The 19,200-nt window shown below is 46.3% G+C and overlaps 4 protein-coding genes and 1 long non-coding RNA gene across 8 annotated transcripts; 3 read left to right on the plus strand and 2 right to left on the minus strand.

Annotated features, from left to right (window-relative positions):
- Positions 1-17: 17 nt before the first annotated feature.
- On the plus strand, positions 18-4,659 carry unc119b (unc-119 lipid binding chaperone B). The gene is made up of 5 exons (XM_077003355.1): positions 18-478; positions 883-996; positions 1,204-1,312; positions 1,517-1,689; positions 2,446-4,659. The coding sequence occupies exons 1-5, from the start codon at positions 256-258 to the stop codon at positions 2,556-2,558; spliced, it is 732 nt and encodes a 243-aa protein (XP_076859470.1). The 5' UTR covers positions 18-255; the 3' UTR covers positions 2,559-4,659.
- Positions 4,660-4,826: 167 nt separating this feature from the next.
- On the plus strand, positions 4,827-6,809 carry c4h12orf43 (chromosome 4 C12orf43 homolog). Of its 3 annotated transcripts, none has more exons than XM_077003352.1 (7): positions 4,827-4,982; positions 5,157-5,281; positions 5,646-5,676; positions 5,786-5,884; positions 5,991-6,061; positions 6,300-6,393; positions 6,524-6,809. In XM_077003352.1, exons 2-7 carry the CDS (start codon positions 5,176-5,178, stop codon positions 6,807-6,809), a joined length of 687 nt encoding a protein of 228 aa, XP_076859467.1. In that variant the 5' UTR covers positions 4,827-4,982; positions 5,157-5,175. The 3 variants fall into 3 exon arrangements, with proteins under 3 accessions (XP_076859467.1, XP_076859469.1, XP_076859466.1); XM_077003354.1 differs by having other exon boundaries at positions 4,858-4,995; XM_077003351.1 differs by lacking the exon at positions 4,827-4,982 and having other exon boundaries at positions 5,002-5,281.
- On the minus strand, positions 6,116-13,436 carry hnf1a (HNF1 homeobox a). 2 transcript variants are annotated; one of them, XM_077003338.1, is made up of 10 exons: positions 12,974-13,436; positions 11,728-11,927; positions 11,225-11,405; positions 10,872-11,074; positions 10,396-10,550; positions 10,102-10,237; positions 9,643-9,831; positions 9,412-9,527; positions 8,260-8,344; positions 6,116-7,395 (listed from the first exon to the last, which is right to left on the minus strand). In XM_077003338.1, the coding sequence occupies exons 1-10, from the start codon at positions 13,282-13,284 to the stop codon at positions 7,262-7,264; spliced, it is 1,710 nt and encodes a 569-aa protein (XP_076859453.1). In that variant the 5' UTR covers positions 13,285-13,436; the 3' UTR covers positions 6,116-7,261. The 2 variants fall into 2 exon arrangements, 1 of the variants encoding a protein (XP_076859453.1); XR_013130512.1 differs by having other exon boundaries at positions 7,341-7,395; positions 9,352-9,527.
- On the plus strand, positions 11,166-17,119 carry LOC143512727 (uncharacterized). Its single transcript, XR_013130514.1, has 2 exons — positions 11,166-11,424; positions 12,729-17,119. It is a non-coding gene; the product is annotated as an uncharacterized LOC143512727 (long non-coding RNA).
- LOC143512720 (uncharacterized) lies at positions 17,114-18,487 on the minus strand. The gene is made up of 3 exons (XM_077003344.1): positions 18,101-18,487; positions 17,851-17,995; positions 17,114-17,747 (listed from the first exon to the last, which is right to left on the minus strand). Exons 1-3 carry the CDS (start codon positions 18,480-18,482, stop codon positions 17,390-17,392), a joined length of 885 nt encoding a protein of 294 aa, XP_076859459.1. The 5' UTR covers positions 18,483-18,487; the 3' UTR covers positions 17,114-17,389.
- Positions 18,488-19,200: the final 713 nt, after the last annotated feature.

Below are 19,200 nucleotides of genomic sequence, written 5' to 3' on the forward strand. Positions count from 1 at the left end.
GTTTCTGCGTTTATCTACAAATTGGTCAGACAACTTGTACTAAATCAGAAAACTTCGCTATTCGCGATCAAAAGATTAGACCAGGAAGTAAATACATAGAGAGCCGTGGTATCCATAGTAACTTTCGAACACGTCCAGCCAATCACAAGCGGGTCCCTCCGGCATAGTTCTCCATAGTGACGCGGGACGCCATCTTAAATTGGGTCTCGAGCTTAACAGCGACGTAGCTCGCGCTGCGCGAACAAGGCGGTAAACATGAGCGGTCAGAGCTCGCGAAACGAAACGGCAACCGCCGTCAACGGCCAGGAGTCCGCGGCGGCGGGCGCGCGAGACCGGAAACACGGCGGCGGCGTTCTGAAGAGGCTGAAATCCCGACGAAGTCAAGCGGAGCGTCGGCCTGTAACGGAGGAAGAGCTGCGCGCCTTGGGGAGAGACATCACACCGGACGAAGTTTTAGGACTGCGGTCGGTCACTCGCGGTGAGACCAGTAGTGTGTTTGTTTGTTTGTTTGTTTGTTTGTTTATAACAGAGGAGATCTTAAAATGGCCAACAGTGTGTCCGTTTAAAATATGACTGCGCTGTTGACTAATAAAAACAGCCTCGACCGGGCTGCGGGCTTTCCGCAGGTGATCCAGCCATGATCCTCCAGGCCAAATGTGCCCAGAAATCCAGCCCGAGTCACATAAGCAGCCCACCTCCCGCAGCTCCTCCTGGAACATTTCACATGGTCACTGGGAAGACTGTAGTGTCCAGACTAGGCTACTAGAGCTAAGTGACAATGATCTCATGGGCTGTGTTTCAGACTATGACTTGAAGCTCCAGTCCTCTCGATTGCTTTTTCTTTATCTGATTCTGAATTTGTTGTAAACTTTTTGTCAACAGATTATCTTTGCAAACCTGAAGACAATGTGTACAACATTGATTTCACGCGCTTCAAGATCAGGGACCTGGAGACTGGCACAGTGCTCTTTGAGATTGCAAAGCCCCCTCATTGCGGTGGGTCACAAGTCTGCTGTGATCTCAGTTGCATTTGAATTTACGTCTTAGAAATGAAGTAAAATTAACCCAAAGAAACATCTAGAACCCTTAAAAAACATTTTAGTATGTGAATGTAAGAGTTAAATATACATGCCACACTGTTGCAGCTGTCATGTAATATGGGGATCATGCTCTCTCTCTCATGTGTCACATCACTTTCATCAGATCTGGATGATGAGGATGAGGAGGGTGTGGATGTGGACACCAGTGCAGGACGTTTCGTCCGCTACCAGTTCACACCAGCATTTCTTAAGCTGCGCACAGTTGGTGCCACGTAAGCTCACAAACCCTCAATAAGAGAAATCTGGCAACCCATGTACCCACACAAGCCCATGAAGCATTTGTGAATGTTTACTATTTATTATTATATTCTATTATTATATTATAATATGTTATATATAATACTATATATTTTTATACACTGCTTTGAGCTATGTGGTTATGTCTGGTGTGCAGCACTGTTCTGTCTCTCTTACAGTGTGGAGTTCACTGTAGGAGATCAGCCAGTCAACAGTTTCCGCATGATTGAGAGACATTACTTCCAGGACCGTCTCCTGAAGAACTTTGACTTTGACTTCGGCTTCTGTATCCCCAACAGTCGCAACACATGCGAGCACATCTATGAGTTTCCTCAGCTGCCAGACGACCTCAGTAAGGCTCCGTGTAAACCATCCTCTCGTTTTAAATATAAATGTATAGAATTACATTACCTTTATAGTATACCACAATTACCTACACCACACCAGTGTACACTTGTCAAACACTTAGGGTTGGATGTGCACATGGTTACCTACACACAGCCTCATGGAGTGTGTGATCACATTTATATAACAATGGACTGAGTCTCTGCTTTCTGGACATTTCCTAATTGTTCAAGGTGCGGTAGAGACATTTGCGGTGGTTAAGGTTCAGTAGAAACATTTGCAGTGGTTAACGTGCGGTAAAGACATTGGCAGTGGTTAAGATGTGGTAGAGACATGTGTGTTGGTTAAGATGTGGTAGAGACATTTGTGGTGATTACGGTGCAGTAGAGACATTTGTGGTGGTGGTTAAGGTGCAGTAGAAACATTTGCTGTGGTTAAGGTGCAGTAGAGACATTTGTGATGGTTTAGAGACATTTGCGGTGGGTAGTGTGAGATTGCAAAGGTGAAGCAGATTAATGTGTTCCATACATCTCTCTTCTCAGCATTTGTGAAATATTTGAATTTAAATTAAAAAAGGGAAGTGCTGACATGACCTTGACTCAGGCATGGATCAGACATCAGGGTTCAGATCACACCCTTATTACGCCTTATAACCTGTGTTTTGCTGGTGTGTCTGCGGGCATCCGTGTGGGTGTGTGTAATTGCGTGTGTTTGTATGTGTGTTAGCACATTTGTGTCTTGCTAACTGTATTTGTCTGTGCAGTTGTCCGGATGGTGCAGCACCCGTATGAGACCCGGTCAGACAGTTTCTACTTTGTGGACAACAAACTCATCATGCACAACAAAGCAGACTACGCATACAACGGAGGCCAGTAATACTACAGAGGGAGAAGAGAGTGCGCGTGTGTGTTGTGTGAGTGTGTGTGTGTGTGTGTGTGTGTGTGTGTGTCACCCACTGTAACTGGAACATGTCTCTCCAACTACCTTGTGCCCCTTTTTCATCTTTACCACCAGTGTGTGGGAGTCCCACTGAACAACATCATCACTCCTGTTCCCTTTTCCATCTGAGTCAGTGGCCTTGTATGGGCACAGTATGAACTGTTCAGGTCATTCCTGGTCAAACCAGTGTGGTTTCAGCACATCATTAGCATAGACTCTGTGTCCAGTCAGTGTATGAACAGATCTCATTGGATGGGGTTGTTTTCTGTGGCTTTTTAGACTTGTAGGAAACATTCAGTTAGCTAAGCTGACTTGTTAAAAGTCACGTTGGCTACGTGGATCATGTCACGGACACGCTGTAGCACGGCAGCAGCATTGGCTTTCACAGATTTCCATGAACAACCCCCTGTCAGCCGTCTCCGCCCTGCACCGGAAAGCCAGGTCACTGCTGCTGTTTAAAACCCTACAGGCAGGTGGAGGCTCTGAAATATGTGCCTGTTTTACTCGCTCATCCTGTCTTGCCCTCCCATGCTGTCCTGCCACAGTGTAGGAGCGCCAGAGTCTGCCAGCGGCCCACATACAGCAGCCCTTCTTCACAACTTTTGTTGCCTTTTGACTACATGTTGTCTACATACCCGGGTAGGGTTACCTGCAGTTGTCCAGTGTGCATGGTTGTCATTCAAATATGTCACTTTGTAGAGAGACACAAACCTGGAAGCCTGTGAGTTTTATGGAGCCTTGTTCAAAGTGAGGCTCGTTTTTCCTTTGGTTCACTAGCATCTCTAGGATATGTAACCTGGACTCCAGGAAATCCCGGGCCGTTTAGAGAACTGAGAGTAGGGGAGACACTAGAGATTATTTAAACACTACAGTGAGTAAAACCTCTGCACATTTCCCGAAAGACATTATTCTGTTCTCATTACAGCTTCCTAGTCTACAGGTGTGTAAAGGTGACACTGAGGTTGTTGTGTACTGAGGTACACACGTGTGTTCTCAGGCTAATTCTAATGCCTAAAGTAGTTGCTCTAGCAGAGGGGAGGGGGTGTTACGCTTGTTTTTAACACTATCCATTAAAGTGACCCCCAGGGTTATATATTTAAAGGTGTTTTTAATGTTTTGTTAAACCAGCTGAACCAGCACCTGCAGCTGCGCATCACTCATGTTCAGTGACGTCATTTCTGTGAGACATTTTCTGATTCCAATGTCTGTTCACAATACATTGTTGGTTTCACTAACCCCTCTTAAGTCGTGTTTCTGGGACTATATGTTTTAATCTTTACGTTACCGCATAGGGAAGTATATTATCATGTTATAAATGGAACCCTTTATGTTCAAAATATAGTGAATCAGTGACTAGTCACCTCTTACTGGTTACACGTCTGAGTTCCCATGTTATGTTCAGCCATTTTGTCATAGGAGCCACTTTTAAATGTTTGTTGGGTTCTGTTTTACTTGCTTCTTGGTTTGTTATCCAAAGTTTAAACTTGAAGATGTGTATGTATGTACATTTTATACATGCACCCTATTTTATTCTGCTCTACCAGTTTTTTCTTATTTTGCTGTTGATGAAGCCTGTATCAGGACTGAAGTTGAAATATTACAAAAATACATAAGAGATTGTACATGAAACCGAGGACAAACATTCTCATGTTTTATTTTCCTGATTTGTACAAGAGTTGGACCATAATAAGGGCTTTCAGATATGAGATTTAAGATTTTTGACATGAGATGATCATGGAGTCAGTGGGTCTTGGTTCTTATGGGACATGCACCTGCCAGTGGATCAGCACAACCCTTATCAAACCTCCAACACCTGCCTCATAACCTGGCCCGCAGGTCTGGCTTTGGAAACCACGGCCCTGTGCTCTATTTTGCTGTTGGACCAAAATTGCCCTGATATTCTGTTTATAGTTTTGACAAATTGTATTATAGAAAAGTTCAAATTAGGAATTCATTTGTCAGCTCGTGCCTTTTGTTTTAATTCCAGCTGTTTCTAAAAGAATGTGAAAAATAAAGCAGATTTCATTACAAAAATGAATGATCTTTAGTTTGAGTTTTTGTCATGTTTGGGTTAAAGAGGAAGGTGAACCGCTTCGTCATGTTTGTTTATTTATTTATTTGATAACCTAAGCTGTAATTGGGGCGACTACTCTTTTTCTGTTTTAAAACAAATTCAAATATAGCTGTAGTTAATTACTACAGTAGTTACTGAACTGGTAGGGTGGTCCGTGAACACAGCGCGGAAGACGGGACTGCAGCCACAGCGCCGCCGTGAGGCCGGGCTCCCCGTCCGGATCTTCCTGTCCGGATCTTCCGGAGCTTCTTGAGTTTGCTGCCGCGGGAATTTAAGTCCAGATGCGGGTAAATGAGCGCGGTGTGTGTGTGTTAATGCTAGTTAATGATAATTAATCAGCGGATGATATTAGCAGTTACGCTAACGGAACTACGCTGAGCTGCTTGGCCCAGTCGAGAGAGCCTGAATACTCATATGTTCTTGAAGTACTCCCGTGTTCCTGTGTGTTCGGTTAACCCCAGACCTGACGAACCCGACCTCATGAGTTCAGACGACAGCAGCAGCGATGACCAGAACACGGAGCAGCTCAGAGAGGCGGTGTGGAGTTCGGCACCAGTAACCGACCCAACACACGACACACGAAACGGTATCTGGTTAGCTAACGTTACCGCTTAAATCTCACGAACTTATGAGTCTGGGCTCAATTATACCTCAACATTGACCTCTCAAATCACTAAAACATACGAGACTGCTACAGCACTGCGCTGTTATTATAATAATAGTATTACTATTATAGTTATTAGGTTATGTTAACAGGGCAACAGTGCACCAGTACAGCAGAAACACTGGTAGCTGTGCTGGTGCTGGTACGAGGTGGCAGTGTCGCGGCCCACAGATGAAGGGCTAAGACGTAGTAGTTGGTATAGGTTGTATTGAGGCACCTTTAAACTGCAGATGTGGTAGCTATGTTACTGACTTCTCTAGATTAATCTGTAAATTTTAATTCACAGATGGAAAGAGAAATGTCAAAGCGAGTAAGAGGTAAGTTGCACTGTTTTGTTAATTGCAGCTTTAGGTGTGCGTGTGTGTGTGATGTAGATGATTGCATTTAAAACATATCAGCCTTTGATAACTGTACCACTGCCCACAGAGTGGATGTGAGAGAACACGAGCACGATGGGAATGAACTCCAGACCACACCAGAGTTCCGCTCACACGTTGCCAGGAAACTGGTGGCCATCTTGGACAGGTGAAGAACATGTGTCACGTGACCTGATGTCAAATGTAATTAGATTAGTGAGTTGTGCTGCCTCCATGTGTGAGTGTTCCTGTCTCAGACTGGCTCTGTTCTACAGCTGCATCACAGTGACTTCTGGGATACCAGATACCAAACCTGAACATAACCAGGAGGAGGAAGATGATGCAGGTGACCTCTGACATCTAGACCAGAGTCAAATATACGAATTTAAACACATTTAAAGCCATTTTCTCAGAGTTTTAATCTGTGCAGTTCTGTAGATGGAAAATAATTTCATAATATCCAATGATCAGAGTGATGTGAAAGCCAACATTGCCTGTCCATCACAGGGTTCTGAAATGGAGACGCATCTTTGACCAGTGGGACGTTTTAAATGAGTTATACTTTTCCTTTTGCTCATCACAAGGGTTCCGGCTCTTCTCTACATCACTTCCTGGAAGATGTTGGAAGGAGCCGACCCCGCAGGTGCCTCCTAAACGCCCCCCTGCCCCCAGCTCCAGGTACCCCTGCACGCCCAGTGCTCTCCAGAGCCTTTTACATACATAATTATCATCATCATCTAGACAGGGTCAATTAGAAAATCCATCTCATAGTAGTTTGTACAGTGACTATCGACCCCCTCTCCCTTAGTGACAGTGACAGTGAGATGGAGCGAAGGCTGAAGGAAGCAGCTGTGAGCGTCTCGGATCTCCTGCCCGTCTCCACGGAGCAAACGCAGGAGAAAGGAGAGAGGGCAGACGCTACTGTGGAAAGCACCGTACCAGTGAAAAAGACAAAGAGGAGGATGAAGGCTTCCATCATGGAGAGAGAAGAGGAGTCAGTATCAAAGGCCGATGGAGCTGCCCCTCAGGACCAGGGAGCAGAGGAGCAGGGGCTGAAGATAAGAAAGAAGAAACCGTTAAAAGTCCCCAGATGAGATGAGGACATCCTGGGAGGGTTTAGTTTCTCGTCCTGACTGTTCATTAGAGGACTGTTCGTTAAAGCAACTGCTTCTGCTGTTTTGATTTTTTTATTTTGTATACTATACCAGAAAAGTGTTTCTAAATTAAAATCTTGGTTCTTATTGACAGCAAAGTGTCTTGTGGGATTTTAACCTGTAACCCCATAAGTACATAGTGTATGGTTTGGTTTGGGTTCGACTCCTGTCACTGAACACAGTAACTCCAGGGCTGTTCATCACTCCCCTCAGGCCCGGTCAGGGTCCGAGCTAGGGTTAGGGTCAGGGTCCTTGATCTATTTCCATCATCCTTCACAGAGACGTGGAAACTCCTTGCAGTTGTATCAGTGAATCCTGCATCACATCACACAGCCTCAAACTTCCAGGCTCCCTCTGCTTGATAACATCTTCCTTTGGGGTTGTCGCTTCTGCTATTGTGTGGTAGAGACCATCTGTCCTGGGATGTAGCGGTCAATATTGGGCGGCGGAGACGTGAGCAGATGAGCTGTGCTGTGGGTGTCGTTGGCCTGGGTCTGAGAGTACAGCTCCAAGTCCCCTGAGGACACTTAAGATGGGTAGAGAGACACAGAAGATCATGTTAGGACTGAATGAATGAATGTTCGATTTATATAGCGCTTTTCCAAATTCCCAAGGCGCTTTACAATTTAACACAGGTACAAGTCAAAGACAACCAATCACACACCGGCGAGAAGCGGCAGCCAATTGCACACAGCGTACTCTCTACTGGGATCCACAGCCCCCTGGGGGACTGAATGGGGTGCAGGAAGGGGAGAGAGGACAGACCCTAGTGGCAGAGCACCATCCACCACTGGGCACACAAGCACACACACACTCAGACAACAACTTGTTTTTATTGAACAGAGAGACACAGACACACACTCAGGGAGAATTTGTCAGGGACTGCCAATTTACCTAACCTCCATGTTTTTGGACTGTGGGAGGAAACCCACGCAGACACAGGGAGAATATGGAAACTCTACTCAGATAGGGACTTGAACCCAAGACCCCAGTGCTGAGAGGCAAACATGCTAACCACCAAGCCACCGTGTTGCCCATATGAGACTGAGACTCATCAGAGAGACACAGGAGATCATGTTAGGACTGAGACTCATCAGAGAGACACAGGAGATCATGTTAGGACTGAGACTCAACAGAGACAAACAGGAGATCATGTTAGGACTGAGACTCATCAGAGAGACACAAGAGATCATGTTAGGACTGAGACTCATCAGAGACACACAGGAGATCATGTTAGGACTGAGACTCATCAGAGAGACACAGGAGATCATGTTAGGACTGAGACTCATCAGAGAGACACAGGTGATTGTAAATGTGTGATTTTGTGTGTGTGATTAAGGCAACGCATGCATGCAGTGTGTGTGTGTGTGTGTGTGTGTTTGGTAGTCACCTGGTACTGGAGAGCTTGACTGCAGGTGTAGTGACTCCTCTTGGATGGGTGTGTGTGTGTGTTCCTCAGGACCTGAAGTCAGAGTCTGATACACATGGTGGCGTTAGAGCTGCATTGTTTCCTGGGTGAAGACAACAGACCCCCAACAGAACCCTTACCATAACCCTTACCCTAACCATAACCCTTAACCTAACCATAACCCTTAACCTAACCCTTATCGCATGGGTGTCAAACTCAAGGCTAGCAAGAGCTTAAAAAGCCAAATTGTCCAAAAAAGAGTAAAATACGTGCAGTGACCAAAAACTACATTTCCCACAATGTTACCCGCAAAGTGACGACGTCTCGACACTGCAGTGTTTCCATATCGATGCGATTTTCCCAATAAGTGTAAATGAGAAATACAAATAATGATCCCAAGATGTCCAGGAGAAAAGCGAATACATGTTTGCACTTCAAGGTGAAAAACGGGTATGAAGCGGTGGCGGTTGTCAAAGAGCAAAATGTACGTCGGCATTTTACGACCAAACACGGAGCTAAGTCTGCCAAAATTAGGCATCAAGAAAAACAACAAATTGCCAAAGAATTTAAAGTTAAACTGCGATTGCAACAGAATGTGTTCACAGCCACAAACAAAGCGGCAGTAAAAATCAGTCTTGTTGTGGCTGATTAAATGGCCCGCGCTTCAGTCTTTTTCAGAGGCAGCGTTTTTTTAAGCACAATTGCTATTTTCACTTATTTGATATTGAACAAAGTAAATGTGATATCATTAATGTTATTTTTCTTTATTAACTTGGATAGTTTGATCGTTGATTGATGGAGTAATGTGGGTTTCATAACCTAACAAAAGGATTTATGTTATAATAACAGAGCAACAAGCAAACATATTTTTTACATCTATGCAAATATATATGTAATATTTGTAACTTGAATAAGTAATAAAATCAGAGTTATTTAACATTAAGGAATAGTACATTTATAAGTTACATATGGCCCTCTGTGGGCAACAATTTGCTGATGTGGCCAGCGGAGTTTGACACCCCTGCTTTAGTGTAACCCTTAACCCTTAACCTTTACCCTAACCCTTATCCTTACCGTTACACACACCCTTCTGCTCTGGCCTGTTTGCTAGAACAAGAGTCTCAGAGCACCGACCTGTCGAATGCTGCTCAGACTGCTGAGGGCTCCTATACTGCTGCTATCGGCGATGACCATAGCCTGGGACAGGAGACTGGTGGGGGCATATGAGGCCAGATCTGTTTTACCATACACTACCACACACACACACACACACACACACACACACACACACACACACACACACTTAAAACACCATCTGTATCTGTTTCTCATGATAAATGCACATAAGTGGCCAGAAGAGCTTACTGTGGGATGGCAGCTGAGCCATGGTGCTCATGAAGGAGCCCGGTCCCATGTGGGCCTGCAGGGGCTGCGTGATTGGCTGTGGGGGTGAGGTGTGTAGCTGCTGCTGGAAGGAGATTGGCTGAAGTGTGGTGAACCCACCCCCAACGCTGTTGATTACAGGAACTGCCTGCGGCTGAGTGGGTGTCAGACCTACAGCCCCAAAATAAAATACACCAGACGATCAGACCAATCAGATTACAGCAAACGACAGTGTGTGTGTGTGTGTGTGTGAGTGTGTGTGTGTGTCTGTGTGTGTGTGTGTCTGTGTGTGTGTGTGTGTGTGTGTGTGTGTGTATGTGTGTCTGTGTGTGTGTGTGTGTGTGTGTGTGTGTGTGTGTGTGTGTGTATGTGTGTCTGTGTGTGTGTGTGTGTGTGTGTGTGTGTGTGTGTGTGTGTGTGGTAGGGTGAGGGGTATGGCACCTATTAGCAGGGACGAGTCTCCTAGGCTCATGACACTGGGTAGGGTGGCCATGATAAGACCCTGAGGAGAGGTACAGGAGATGCCGTGCAGGGAGGTGAGGGTACTGACCGGGGGTAGAGGACCTCCTCCTGATACCTGAGAGGGGAGGGAGGGGAGACAGTGGGGAATAAAGTCTGTTGCAGTGGTAATAATATTGTTTGGCTGCAGGTCCAGAACCAGAGAAGACCTGGACAACTCCTCTCAGATTGACATACACTTTGTGATGTGTAGTGTTGTGTAGTGGTGATGCTCACTGGTTTGTGATGTGGTGTGTCCAGTAGTGTATGACTGGGCTCCAGCTGGACTGGACTGGTTTCCAGGTGATCCTCACTGGTCCTGTCCCCTTCGCCACTGCTGCGCACTACCCCTAAGCCGTCACACATCACAGGCTGAGGGAACTTCACACTTGCTTCAGGGACAAAGGAAAGACACAGAAAACAGGGAAAAGGACGAAGCAGATTAGTGAGGGTGTGTGTGTGTGTGTGTGTGTTATAAAGATTACTCTTGCATGAGTGTGTGCATGTGTTGTAAAGAGGACCCTTGCATGAGTGTGTGCACGTGTTGTAAAGAGGACCCTTGTATGAGTGTGTGTGTGTGTGTGTGTGTGTGTGTGTGTGTGTGTGTGTGTGTGTGTGTGTGTGTGTGTCATAAAGAGGACCCTTGCATGAGTGTGTGTGTGTCTCTGTGTGTGTGTGTGTGTGTGGTGTACAGAGGACCTTTGCACAGTTACCCTGTGTGGAGCTGAATGGAAGCGTCTGAACAGGGATGGATGTTGATTGGCTGCTGTAAGGAGTGTCCAGGGCCAGTTTGTGCCGGAACGCCTCTTCTTTACGACGATTGGCAAACCAGTTGTAGACACGCACTTCTGTGACAAGATTCGAGCCCAGCCCAGCCAACTGTGACGGAGACACTCCTCTCTGCAAACACTCTGCTCTGATACACACACACACACACACACACACACACACACACACACACACACACACACACACACACACACACTGGGGTGTAGCAGTGTTTTAGCTAAGGGTTATGTAGTGTTTTATGTAGTGTTTTATGTTTTTATGTTATGTCTCCACCCACCGGTTACACTCCTCCACTAGCCCCTCCCTCTCCTCTTTGCTGGGGTTCTTCTGACGCTCATACGCCTGGAACAGAATCTGCTGGGATGCAGGACCCCATTTGAAGCGATTTCTTCGTCCCTTTCTGCCATCCTCCCCTGGCTCCTCCCCTGGCTCCACCCCCCGGCTGGCATTGGTGAACTCTATCCATCAATCGGAGAGGTCAATGTGCATGCTTGATTGTACTGGCTAATGTTTTTTTTTATTGATTTTTTATTTTTTTTACTGATTTCATGTCACAAACATGTCACAGTGGTTCTGCTTTGACACTGCTGAAGCATCCAGTGATGCTGTGTGCAGGCATGTGTGTGCAGGTGTGTGTGTGCAGGTGTGTGTGTGCAGGCGTGTGTGTGCAGGCGTGTGTGTGCAGGTGTGTGTGTGCAGGCATGTGTGTGCAGGTGTGTGCAGAGCAGGCGTGTGTGTGCAGGTGTGTGTGCATGCAGGTGTGTGGTGTACAGTACTCACGCTGGCTAATCTCGTCCTGCTTTTTCACGTACCAGCTGTAGAGGGCAGCACGTTTCTGGTTCTTCATGGGCGTGCCCTTGTTCAGGTGCTGGGACAGGTGAGACTGGTTGAGGCCTGTGGACTCCACCACCTCCCGCTGGGGCAGGTTGTGCTGCTGCATGTAACTCTTTACCATCTTCGCCACCCTCCACGGGTCCTCTCTAATACACACACACACACACACACACACACACACACACACACACACACACACACACACACACACACACAAATCTTTCAGTTAGCCTATTGTTTAACTATCCTTTAGTGAGCTATACTTACATTTGCTTATGTGAGAAAGTTTTACTTTGTTTAGATTTTATTTAAATAAAGTTTCTTTAGAAGGAAATACATCAGCAATGCAAGACAGAACAGCAACGTGACAAAATGAACTGGAGAGAGATTGATAGAGTGAGAGAGAGATTAAGGGAGGGAGAGAGGGAATGGGGGGGTGGAGAAGAGAGGGAATGAGGGAAAGGGGAGAGGGAGAGAGAGAGAGGATGGGAGGGAACAGAGATGTTGACAGTGTAAGATAAGACTAGGGACAAGGGGCAGAGTCCAACTACACATAACAACCGTGAACACAGTGCAAACAAACACACACGGACAAACACACACACACACACACACACACACACACACACACACACACACACACACACACACACACACACACACATACACACACCACACACACACAGAGGAAAAAGAAATGTGTGTGAACCATGTGTTCATGAATCCGCCCGTTATAAATGTTCCCGAAGGCCTCAGCACAGCAGGTCCACTGCACCTCCCCCACTACTTCCTGAGAAATGTACACATTACACACCCCTGCGGGTCCTGTGTTAGTTTTAACCAGTCTGTGTAGGTCATTTATTAAAGGGCTTGAGATGGCCCGAGAATAATGAAAAGGGTGGGTAATTAGTAACTAAAACAGGTGGAACCTCCTTTATATTCATCAGCTGTGAGAGAGAGCAGAGAGAGTGACTGGGCACACCGTGATGGAAGGAGAGAACCACACTAAAGGAGGGGAAGCTCACGCGTGAGACGCAGGAAGGAACAGAACGTGAGACGCAGGTAACCACATTCAGCAGGTAAGAACACAACACACTGTTGTATGGAAATGAAGTAGAAATTTTGGAGGAAGCTCAAAGGCAGTGTGTGTGTGTGTGTGTACTGTGGAGTGTGTGTGTACTGTGAGACTCACTGTAGTAGCTGCTCCACCTGTGTCCTCTGCCTGGCTGCTTCGTCAGGGTGGAGCTTCTCCAGTTCGCGGTAGATGGGAGGTGGGTAGTCCATCTCTCCCTCCTCCGAGCTCTCGCCGTCGGCCCGGTCCGCCCGTTGGCCCCGGGACCGCTCCAGCTCCTCTATGGCCTGCAGCAGGACGTCCCGGCTGAGGCCAGAGCCCAGCAGGGACCAGACCAGCTGCTCCTGCAGTGCCGTGAGTGTCCTGGACCTCCGAAGCTCACGGACACCCTGCTCCTCCAGACCCTCCTCCACCCTTTCTCTGGGCTCCATCAGACCACAGAGGCCAAACACAGGGCTCTACAGTGTGTGACACCTTCTCACTCACACACACACACACACTGTTGTCTAGCTGAAGTAATGAACACACAAACATGTACTTAGATATGCAAATGGCAATAAATGGTACATGCTCACACACACACACACACACGCACACACACACACACACACACACACACACGCACACACACTCTCAGGTGTACCTTGCGTCGTTGGTGAGCTGATTGCTGTTCTTCCTCTGTGGCGTGTGTCGTCTCCTCTCTGCGTCTGCACCAAACCTTCTGCTGTTTTGCTTTCAAAGGTGATTTTCCCTGCTAACCCCCCCCTCGCCGTCTGTCTCCCTTGCCGTCTGTCTCCCTCTGTCTCTCTCACTAACCGAACTTTGCCCTCATCCCCCTTCATGGCTCCATCAGACCAGAGTGCAGAGTCTAACCAGGAGCCTTCAGGAAATATGCTCCATACACGCTCTATACCCCACCTCTCTCTCTCTCACACACACACACACACGCACACACACCCCACCTCTCTCTCTCTCTCTCTCTCACACACACACACACACACACGCGCGCGCACACACACCACTACCTGCTCAGCCTCTCTAGCCAGTGCTGCAGCTAAAAACACCTTTTATAGCCCATTTCAGCATTTCTCTCCGTAGAGTAAACAGAGAGGCAGTGCCATTCTGCACACACACACACACACACACACACACACACACACACACACACAAGATAACCACAAGATAAGGAAAAACATTGTACAAAAACATTGTAGCGTTATCATTCATAGAGTACCCAAAAAACATATATACACATATACACACACATACACATACATATGTACACATATATACATGCGGGCAGTCATGGCCTGGTGGTTAGGGAACTGGTCTTCTGACCGGAGGGTCGTGGGTTCGATCCCCAGGCCTGATGCCATGACTGAGGTGCCCCTGAGCAAGGCCCTTAACCCTCAATTGCTCACTTGTATAAAAATGAGATAAAAATGTAAGTCGCTCTGGATAAGGGCGTCTGCCAAATGCCATAAATGTAAATATACACATATGCATATATACATATATACTAGGGGTGGGCATAGATACATTTTTTTATCTAGATTCATTTCAAGATTTCAGTGAGATTAATCTAGATTAAAATGGCTCATTCAGAATATGCATGCTACCCAAGTAATGACTAAAAGTCAGTCTTTGAGATAGGGTTTCTAACCATGCTTATGTGCCGGCAGCTAGTGGCAATCCACTGAGTGAAGAGATTGGTCAACTTGTCTGACAGAGCTGCGCTGACCTTGACTCGGTTGCACTCAGAGTAGATTGGTGGTGACTGCATCAGTGCTTGACCAGAGGTGTCAATTCCAGGTTCAGAAAGTAAATGTCCTCACCAGGATTTTTCTCAGGCTTCCTGGATTGTGTTGATTCCACTAATGTTACCTGGATTGCACTAATTAGAAAATCTAGCAAAAAATCCTGGTGAGGACTTTTACTTTCTGAACCAGGAATTGATACCTCTGTGACCCAGCGTCAGCAGCATTAACAAACGGGTGCTTTGCGTTTAAATGGTACTTCAGACTGGTAGAACTCCTACAATTAACTAATTCCGCGTTGCATAAGGTGCAAACAACTTTAGTCTTGTCAATGTCTCCATTAGGAAGCTTCTTAAAAATGAATTTTCTATGAAGCAAACTTGGTGGCTTCATGGTGCATGTAAGCACATGTGCGATTTATTGTGGTAGTCTTTGTAATTCACAGGTTTGAAATCTCGTTCTTGCCCCAAACTGTGCAATTTTGTGAGGAATACAGCCGAGCTAAACTATCAAGGTGAAAGTCTTCATAGTTTGCTTACCTATTTTGACTCAGTTCCCAACCCAACTTTAAGAATAGATTAATGGCGATATTTTTATATCGCCCGATAAGAGTATCACATTATCGAACGCCGTTAACGGCCCACCACTAATATATACACATACTGTATATACACATACACATGGGCCCAAAGTGTGCCAGGAAAATATCCCCCACACCATTGCACCACCACCACCAGCCTGAACCATTGATACAAGGCAGGATGGATCCATGCCTTCATGTTGTTGAAGCCAAATTCTGACCCTACCATCCGAATGTCGCAGCAGAAATCTGGACTCATCAGACAATGTTTTTACAATCTTCTATTGTCCAATTTTGGTGAGCCTGTGCGAATTGTAGCCTCAGTTTCCTGTTCTTAGCTGACAGGAGTGGCACCTGGTGTGGTCCTCTGCTGCTGTAGCCCATCTGCCTCAAGGTTCAACGTATTGTGCATTCAGAGATGCTCTTCTGCATGCCTCAGTTGTAAATGAAATGAAATGAAATGTGCCATATTTTGTCAATTGTGATTTTTACACCCCAATCGAAATTTGTCCTCCGCTTTTAACCCATCTGTGCAATCAGAACACACACACACACACTAGTGATTACTAGGGGGCTGTGGATCACACGTGCCCAGAGCGGTGGGCAGCCCTAGCCCGGCGCCCGGGGAGCAGTTGGGGTTAGGTGCCTTGCTCAAGGGCACCTCAGTCATGGCCTGTCTGGGAATCGAACCCACGACCCTCCGGTCACAAGTCCAGTTCCCTAACCGCCAGGCCATGACTGCCCATAACAACTGGTTATTTGAGTTACTGTTGCCGTTCTATCAGCTCAAACCAGTCTGGCCATTCTCCTCTGACCTCTGGCATCAACAAGGCCTTTGTACCCACAGAACTGCTGCTCACTGGATATTTTCTCTGTAAACCCTAGAGATGGTTGTGCATGAAATTCCCAGTAGATCAGCATTTTCTGAAATACTCAGACCAGCCCATCAGGCACCAACAACCATGCCACGTTCAAAGTCCCTTAAATCACTTTTCTTCCCCATCCTGATGTTCCGTTTGAACTGCAGCAGATCGAACATATACATACATTTTATTTTATTGTATTTTACTTCAATTTTTATCTTTTATCTATTCCTTTATGTAAGAGTATAATTGTAGCTTCATGTCTATTACACTGTATGTTATGTGTAAATGTTTGTAAAGCACTTTGTGACACATACACAAATACATATATATATGTGTACACATATACACATGAACATTAGAGGACACCAACATATAGCAACACAAAGAATTGAATGAAGCACACACAGACACACATGATGTTCATGATATGGTTCATGTGAAGTCCGAGACTCACTGCTGGGCCATACATTCTGGATCTCACTTGTAACCTGTATTGTTGGTAAACTCGAGTCTAATCCTACCTCTTTAAGCTTTGTATGTTTTATATAACTGGTATAACAAATATATTAGTGTTTATTGTCACCATTTAACCTATAACTAAAGGTCCTGACCTGACCTCATATGACTCCACACATAGTGAGACGTTAGAAGGTGTTTGGCTGGGGTCTGCTGTGAGGGGTACGGAGGTGCTGTGTGAAGTCACATCTTAGAGAGGGCTGTGAAGCGCTCCCAGAGAAGAGCCCACGCTGTACTCCTGAACGGCCTGCAGGGGGCACTCACAGCTATTTGGATCAGCCTTCGTATTAACATTTAATACTACATCTTTAAGAGAATCTGTATGGATTATTTTATAAAATAACAAATAATGTCACTTATGGAGTATGATAAATGAGCCGGATTTTCATTTGTCTTCCTAAATACGTTTTGCCTTAATTAACTTTTTCACGAGTATGCAATGTAAAACATTACAGTTTTAAAAGCTAAAATATCAGTGTATATCTTGATAAAATAAGGTGAAATATATAACAATTCACTTGTGAGCAATAAATGAATCAGCACTTTGTTTCAGAAAAAGAAGTTTATATATAACTATGTCTTTTCATAAACTATTTACATACACTATTTACATACATTCCCATGAAACAAAACCCAAATAAATTAAATCAATGCCAGTCACCTGCTGAAATACAACACTCATTCTCCGCTCTGAGCACATCAGCTATTGTAATGCAACAGCAGGACCCATCAGCAATTCAGCAAGACAGGAAGGCTGTAGGAGGGGTGAGTGTGTGTGTGTGTGTGTGTGTGTGTGTGTGTGTGTGCGCGCGCGCTGCTATCTGTATGAGACTGTAATGAAAGGTGTGTGTAGAAGCCGAACCCCATAACTCTCACATGGTTGTGTGTTGGTGTGTGTTGTGCTGCAGTGTAGGGCCAGTCCCATCTCCAGCGCTGCCTGTAGAGGGCGCTCTCCCCATTCCTCATTACCCTCCCCCCACGCAGCAGTAGCAGGCTTCAGCAGGGCTGGGGTGATGTCCTGGGGCTCCAGCGCCCTGCTCAACCCCCCCACCCGCCGTATGTCCAGGAGCTGCCTCTCTGTGGACCTGCTGCTAAACACACGCTGCAGAGTCTGGAAGGCGAACAACAGGTCCACCCTCACCTCCAGCACACGGTCCCAGGTCCAGGACTGGAACCTACACGCACAAATACACCCAAATTATTATGGAAGAGATGAGCAGAACCTGTGAGGAGACACAGTAACTACAGCCCTCCAGATCTCCCAGAAACACGCCTCACCTCGTGGGCAGATGACGCTTCTCCAGCGAGGGCAGCAGCGGATGCACGTTCAGGTTTTCGGGGTTTGAAATGTGGAGATGAATCTCGGCCCTCGTGATCGTCGCAGACAGCACGTCTTCACTGAGCAGAAACTCTATGTTTGAGCCTAGGAGTTGAGAAAGCTTGTTAATGCTCACCGTAACGTTAACATCTTCAGTTTAACCATGAAGTCTCCATGTTTAATACTGAACTGCGCTGAAGCAGAACTTACCGCCGACATCTCGACCTTGTAGTCCTTTAACGCTTCCGCACCGATATCCCTTCTGGCAGCACCGGTAAACCCGTCTAACGTAACGGAACAGGGGTTGCTCCGGGAACACGGGCCGACGAGGGACATCTCTAGACATGGGCGATATCTTCAGCCGATATAAATGGCTCCAGGTAGCAAAAGGAAAGTTTATTTCCGTCCATGGTGCAGACAGCAGGGAGCAATACTGCTGCTGGCCGCTCTCGGGTTCCTCCGGGCTCCTGCGCTCCTGTACTGCTGAGAACCTCGGGATCCGTCCACGTAATGACAGACAGTGAAGACCCACAATAAAATACACGAACGTGAAAATACTAAAGCCGACCCACGTGTTCCGAAACATAGTCATCTCAAAACGTCCAACACGGACCAGCAGGTTAAGACGCCGATGTGCCGAGGCTCAGCCCGATTTATGGTGTGAAGCCACCCGGTCCGACAATAGAGGTTCTGGTCGACTCCCCTCTCTCCTCCCCCCCCGGGGGCTGTAGGGCTGTTTAGCTGCCCATTAACACCCCCTGACTGGGGTAAATACAGCTGCATAATGCGGCCTTCAGTATACAGCCACTAGTGCGTGTTATCTGGCCCCTTAATGACCCTAAAGTATACGAGGACCATTACCAACACAACACTCATTTGCAACAGAAACCGCTCCAACTGAGAGGGTATAAAACCTTTTTCTTTACTACCGTCAGGTGACCCGGCGGACAATAGCACGCCGTACACGTCCTGTAAACGAACAGACGGGTAACGGACACACGGGCACCTGGCGCCGCGCGGCATTCTAGTTTTACACCTTTTTAAAAACTTCGCTAACCCAATATAGTCTACACATTTTACGACGTCGTCCAAGGACGCTGCGTTATTACGCATACGCGGTTTGTCCACTTTGTACGTTAAAAAACTTGTTTAACTTGGTATGAAGCGTTTGTTAGCGAGTTTACGCGGACAGCACAAATCCGTATACAAACAAATGATAATTAAACTCATTTATTAGAAATACGTTATAAAATCAGTTATAAAACATGCTTTTATAGACGCTTTAACCAGTAAGAACCGCAAGCTCCACC

Source organism: Brachyhypopomus gauderio, chromosome 4 (genome assembly GCF_052324685.1).
Source record: "Brachyhypopomus gauderio isolate BG-103 chromosome 4, BGAUD_0.2, whole genome shotgun sequence".
NCBI classification, from domain to species: domain Eukaryota; kingdom Metazoa; phylum Chordata; class Actinopteri; order Gymnotiformes; family Hypopomidae; genus Brachyhypopomus; species Brachyhypopomus gauderio.

Excerpts from the sequence above, each read along its gene's own strand:
- unc119b (XM_077003355.1), top strand. The coding sequence starts at position 256 with ATGAGCGGTCAGAGCTCGCGAAACGAAACGGCAACCGCCGTCAACGGC. Across the intron at positions 997-1,203 it reads TGCAAAGCCCCCTCATTGCG|ATCTGGATGATGAGGATGAG; the intron begins GTGGGTCACAAG and ends CACTTTCATCAG. Across the intron at positions 1,690-2,445 it reads TCAGCTGCCAGACGACCTCA|TTGTCCGGATGGTGCAGCAC; the intron begins GTAAGGCTCCGT and ends TTGTCTGTGCAG.
- c4h12orf43 (XM_077003351.1), top strand. The coding sequence starts at position 5,110 with ATGTTCTTGAAGTACTCCCGTGTTCCTGTGTGTTCGGTTAACCCCAGA. Across the intron at positions 5,282-5,645 it reads AACACACGACACACGAAACG|ATGGAAAGAGAAATGTCAAA; the intron begins GTATCTGGTTAG and ends TTTAATTCACAG. Across the intron at positions 6,394-6,523 it reads CCCCCTGCCCCCAGCTCCAG|TGACAGTGACAGTGAGATGG; the intron begins GTACCCCTGCAC and ends CCTCTCCCTTAG.
- hnf1a (XM_077003338.1), bottom strand. The coding sequence starts at position 13,284 with ATGGAGCCCAGAGAAAGGGTGGAGGAGGGTCTGGAGGAGCAGGGTGTC. Across the intron at positions 9,528-9,642 it reads GGCTCAGCTGCCATCCCACA|TGTATGGTAAAACAGATCTG; the intron begins GTAAGCTCTTCT and ends TGTGTGTGGTAG. Across the intron at positions 8,345-9,411 it reads GTCTGAGCAGCATTCGACAG|ACTCTGACTTCAGGTCCTGA; the intron begins GTCGGTGCTCTG and ends CATGTGTATCAG.
- LOC143512720 (XM_077003344.1), bottom strand. The coding sequence starts at position 18,482 with ATGACTATGTTTCGGAACACGTGGGTCGGCTTTAGTATTTTCACGTTC. Across the intron at positions 17,996-18,100 it reads ACAAGGTCGAGATGTCGGCG|GCTCAAACATAGAGTTTCTG; the intron begins GTAAGTTCTGCT and ends CTCAACTCCTAG. Across the intron at positions 17,748-17,850 it reads AAGCGTCATCTGCCCACGAG|GTTCCAGTCCTGGACCTGGG; the intron begins GTGAGGCGTGTT and ends TTGTGCGTGTAG.